At 51.6% G+C, this 3,658-nt stretch overlaps 1 protein-coding gene across 1 annotated transcript; it reads right to left on the reverse strand.

The window, feature by feature from the left end:
* Positions 1-207: 207 nt before the first annotated feature.
* Positions 208-2,744, reverse strand: LOC122183525 (relaxin-3-like). The gene is made up of 2 exons (XM_042877536.1): positions 2,522-2,744; positions 208-866 (listed from the first exon to the last, which is right to left on the reverse strand). Exons 1-2 carry the CDS (start codon positions 2,742-2,744, stop codon positions 499-501), a joined length of 591 nt encoding a protein of 196 aa, XP_042733470.1. The 3' UTR covers positions 208-498.
* Positions 2,745-3,658: the final 914 nt, after the last annotated feature.

Consider the following 3,658-nt stretch of genomic DNA (forward strand, 5'->3'; position numbering starts at 1 on the left):
ATTGTTAGAAAAGGGGAAAAAAAAAAATGTGTTTGAAACAATCAGAGCTAAGTCTGTTTTCAGGGAAGTTAAAACAGGCGAAGTGTCGTACAGCTTTGTACTGTGAATCTCATCTCAAGAACATCCCTGGATGTTGTCTCCCTCAGAAAGGATAACTATTATATTTAATATATCTATACTTTAATGAATCACTTAAGGTTTTCCTGATGTGTTACAAAGATAATTACATTTGCAGTATAAGAGTAGCAGCCAGATATTAAGATGAATTGTGAAGACTTCTTAAAAAAATAGAGATTTAAAGTTACTGCAGCAAAACTAAGTCATTACGGCTACACTTGAGGATTTTTATTTATTTTTTTTTTTTTAAAGAAAAATGTTGTTATTAATAGACTGGCACTTACAGACAAAATAAAATACATAGTTTCTTCCCTCTGCACAGTATTCAATCAAGTAGCACTGCAACTAACATAGATTTCATGCACAAGTGCAGAGAGGATTTTAAACTCTGCATATAGTACTGATTTCAGCCTTCGTACAGCCCCACTTGCAACACATTCCTGCCAAACCCAGAGACTCCCGTTTTCTTCTGGGATTCCTGGCCCACGGGTAACTACTGGGTCCTACAGGGGCTGCAACTCCTGCTCCCCCCTTGTCCCTCGGAGCAGCCTCTTCTAGCTGGCGAAGAAGTTCCTTGAAGTCATCTGCCACAGGCTCGTATTCATTATAGTCACTTAAGGCATACAAGTCCTTCAGTTTCTCCAATCCAAGAAGCGGGTTGCTTCTCTGCATCTGTTCCATCTCAGGACCCAGAACTGACTGCAGCTTGACGTGTCCCAACAGGTTGTTACTTGCTGCTTGAGAAGAATCTGTTTGAAAGAAAAGACTTCAGGTTAAGACTGTAGGATTATCAGAAAGCACAGCTCTAGGCAGCAGCAAGGGAAAACCCGTTCAGGACAATAAGGAAAGCATTTTTATCTTGGAGAACTGCTGTGCTGCAGAGCCCACATTTGTGATTAATTTATGGATCACTTATAGCAGAACCCCTGTTTCCAAGGCCAGGCTGCTTGTAAGAAAGGAGAAGTACAGTGTGATGGCAGTCCCTGAGATGCACACATCCCCTTACAACTACACTGTTACATCTACAGGTCTGTCAATCCCTCTGTAAACGAAGTTCTAAGGAGGTGTGTCCAGAGGCCGTGCAAGGCTGTGACATGTGAGTTAGATCAGACCACTCCCTTCTCACGCACAGTTACACAAACTGATAACAAGTGAAGAAAAAATGAAGGGAGGAGGACTGAGTATTGGATTCAATATGCAAATATTTCATATGAACTATTTCTTACAGATGACATAATGTCTTTATAATGTCAGCTGACAGGTTCCAGTTCTTGGAAAGTCTCAGAACACACTTGGTCCCCCTGACCCCACTGTTCCCATAGATCCAGCTCCACTTCCATTCAACATGCATTGCTTCTCCTGGTTTTACTTCTGCCACTGCTTATTTCAGCTAATATGAGGAGAAGCAACTTATTTTATTCTAAAGTTAAACAGCCTGAAAGAAGTGCTTGCCTTTTAGTCTCAGTGCTGTCTCTTTGGTCTTATTTGTTTCAGAAGGCTGAAAGAATACAAGAATACGCAGGGAATGTTATACTTACTTCAGTAAGGACAAATGACACATGGCAGATGGAACACGTACCAAAATATGTTTAATAAAGAAGGTGGCAGTCATAGCCCCTTCACTCTGTCAGTCGGTTACTGCTCCTCAGCAACCACCGGAGCAGGAAGGCTCCAGCCCAGCGGGATGGCTGGAGAAGGTGCCACACAAAAAGAAAAGCAACTGCTCACGTACTTTGGAGACTGTGGTTTGTTACAGTTATTATCTACTACTCAAGCTTGTTAAAAAGGTAGAGAAAAGAACTAATTTACTGAGCAAGTAAAAAGTTACTTTGCTCATGGCATGCTTAAATAAGAAGAAAGCAGCCCTTTGCTTGCACATCTCAGCCATAATTCTGACTTCTTCTCTGCCTAGAAGTGTCACTTTCACATGCTGAAGCATCAGTGCAGATGAGAGCCAGCACCTGAAATTGCCGTTACATGAGCGCATTTCACAACTTGTTTGAGAACTCATCCAAAAACAATACGCCTACCCCACCTTACTGCATTCGACTTCGTAAAATCGCGCGGAACGTTTTACCCGTGAGATACTTCACCGAAGATCGCTGACGGAGCTCCACCTGTCGGGATGTGAGTCCGCAGCGCCGGGCTCGGGGCTCCGCTGGTCCCGCTAAGCACGGACACCGCCCGCACGTCGCGGCGCGGGGACTCCGCCGTCCGTCTCCGGCACGGACGAGCGCCGACACCGCGGGGAACTCCCTCAGGGCAGCGGCTGAACCCCCGCCCGCCCCGGAGCTCGGAGTTTCCCTCCTCTCGGACTCCCCTCTCCCGTTTTCGCATCGCGGACAGACGAGCCCCGCGCCCGTTCCGCAGTCCCGCGCAGTCCCCCCGGCTCCCAGGCACTCACCGACCGCGGGAACCGGCTCCGTCGCCAGCATGGAGAGCCGCTTCCAGCGGGATCCGCCGCAGGTGAAGATGACGGCACGGATGAACTCCCTGCCGCACAGCTTCACCCCGTATCCGTCCCCGTCGCCCGCGGGGAGCAGCGCACCCTGCGCTTCGGGCTGTCCCGGCACGGCCGCGCTCAGCAGCGCCGCTGCGGCGCACAGCAGTCGCAGCTTCGCCCCCATGGTGAGCGGCCGTCCCGTTCCGTAGCGCAGCGTCCCGTCCGGCGGAGCTGCCCCGAGTGCGACCGCCACCCGAAGCTGCCCCAGCCTGCCGCCCGCCTTGCGCCTTTTATGGGCTGAGGGCGGCGCTCAGTCATCGCCTCACCCGGTCTGATCCCGCCGCCCCGGGCAGTGCCCTCCCGCCCCCGCCTCCTGATGCTGCCACTGCCGGGCCCGCGTACCGGGTGGGCGTCGAGGCTCGGCTCGGGAGCGCCGCCCCGTCCTCCGGACGAAGGGAAAACGCTCTTTCCTCCCGATCTCGAGGTTCTTTCCTGGGCAGGGAAGCTCCCTGCCAGACTCGTCCCGCCTGCTCACCTGCCCGGCACCGAGCGGCACCGAGGCGTGAGGTAGGGGCGCGACGGCAGCCATCCTCCCCCGTGGGAACGGGGCACGCTCCCATCTCCTCCACTGTGCTCCCGGTTCGCTTCCAGGTGTCGGCTAGTGATGCCGTCTGGAATGACTTCAGCGTGTGAAAAGCGCCTCTGACAACTCTTTTCTTGTCAAGTGTGCCGAACCGCTCAGATCCTCAACATTCGGGCTGAAGCAAAGATACAGAAGGCAGCACAGTGAAATAAACGCCGTTCTACAGAACCGCGGGCGCTTGCAGTGTGATGGCAGAGCCTGAGCTCCTCCGGGGCTCGCACTGAGACGTAGCCGCCTCGGGGCCACCTCGGCTCTGGGTGCAGCCCCTAGCAGTGCTGGTGAGGACATTCTTTAGCCCCATTTCACAAGCTGAGCTCCCTGTGAAAGCAAACATCGTTTCGTTGTGGTGGGTTCGGTTTTCAGCCTAACTGGACAGCAAATCTCTGCTGTCTCTTTTCTGTAACTCATGTTACAGAAAGCTAAAAAGTCTGAAAATACAGTCAGGCAGTTGTCAG

Source organism: Lagopus leucura, unplaced genomic scaffold (genome assembly GCF_019238085.1).
Source record: "Lagopus leucura isolate 7727_CA_CO unplaced genomic scaffold, USGS_WTPT01 Super-Scaffold_100018, whole genome shotgun sequence".
In the NCBI taxonomy this organism is placed as follows: Eukaryota; Metazoa; Chordata; class Aves; order Galliformes; family Phasianidae; genus Lagopus; species Lagopus leucura.

Coding starts and splice junctions, on each gene's coding strand:
- LOC122183525 (XM_042877536.1), bottom strand. CDS start 2,744: ATGGGGGCGAAGCTGCGACTGCTGTGCGCCGCAGCGGCGCTGCTGAGC. Junction 867..2,521: donor GGAGCCGGTTCCCGCGGTCG/GTGAGTGCCTGG, acceptor TCTTTCAAACAG/ATTCTTCTCAAGCAGCAAGT.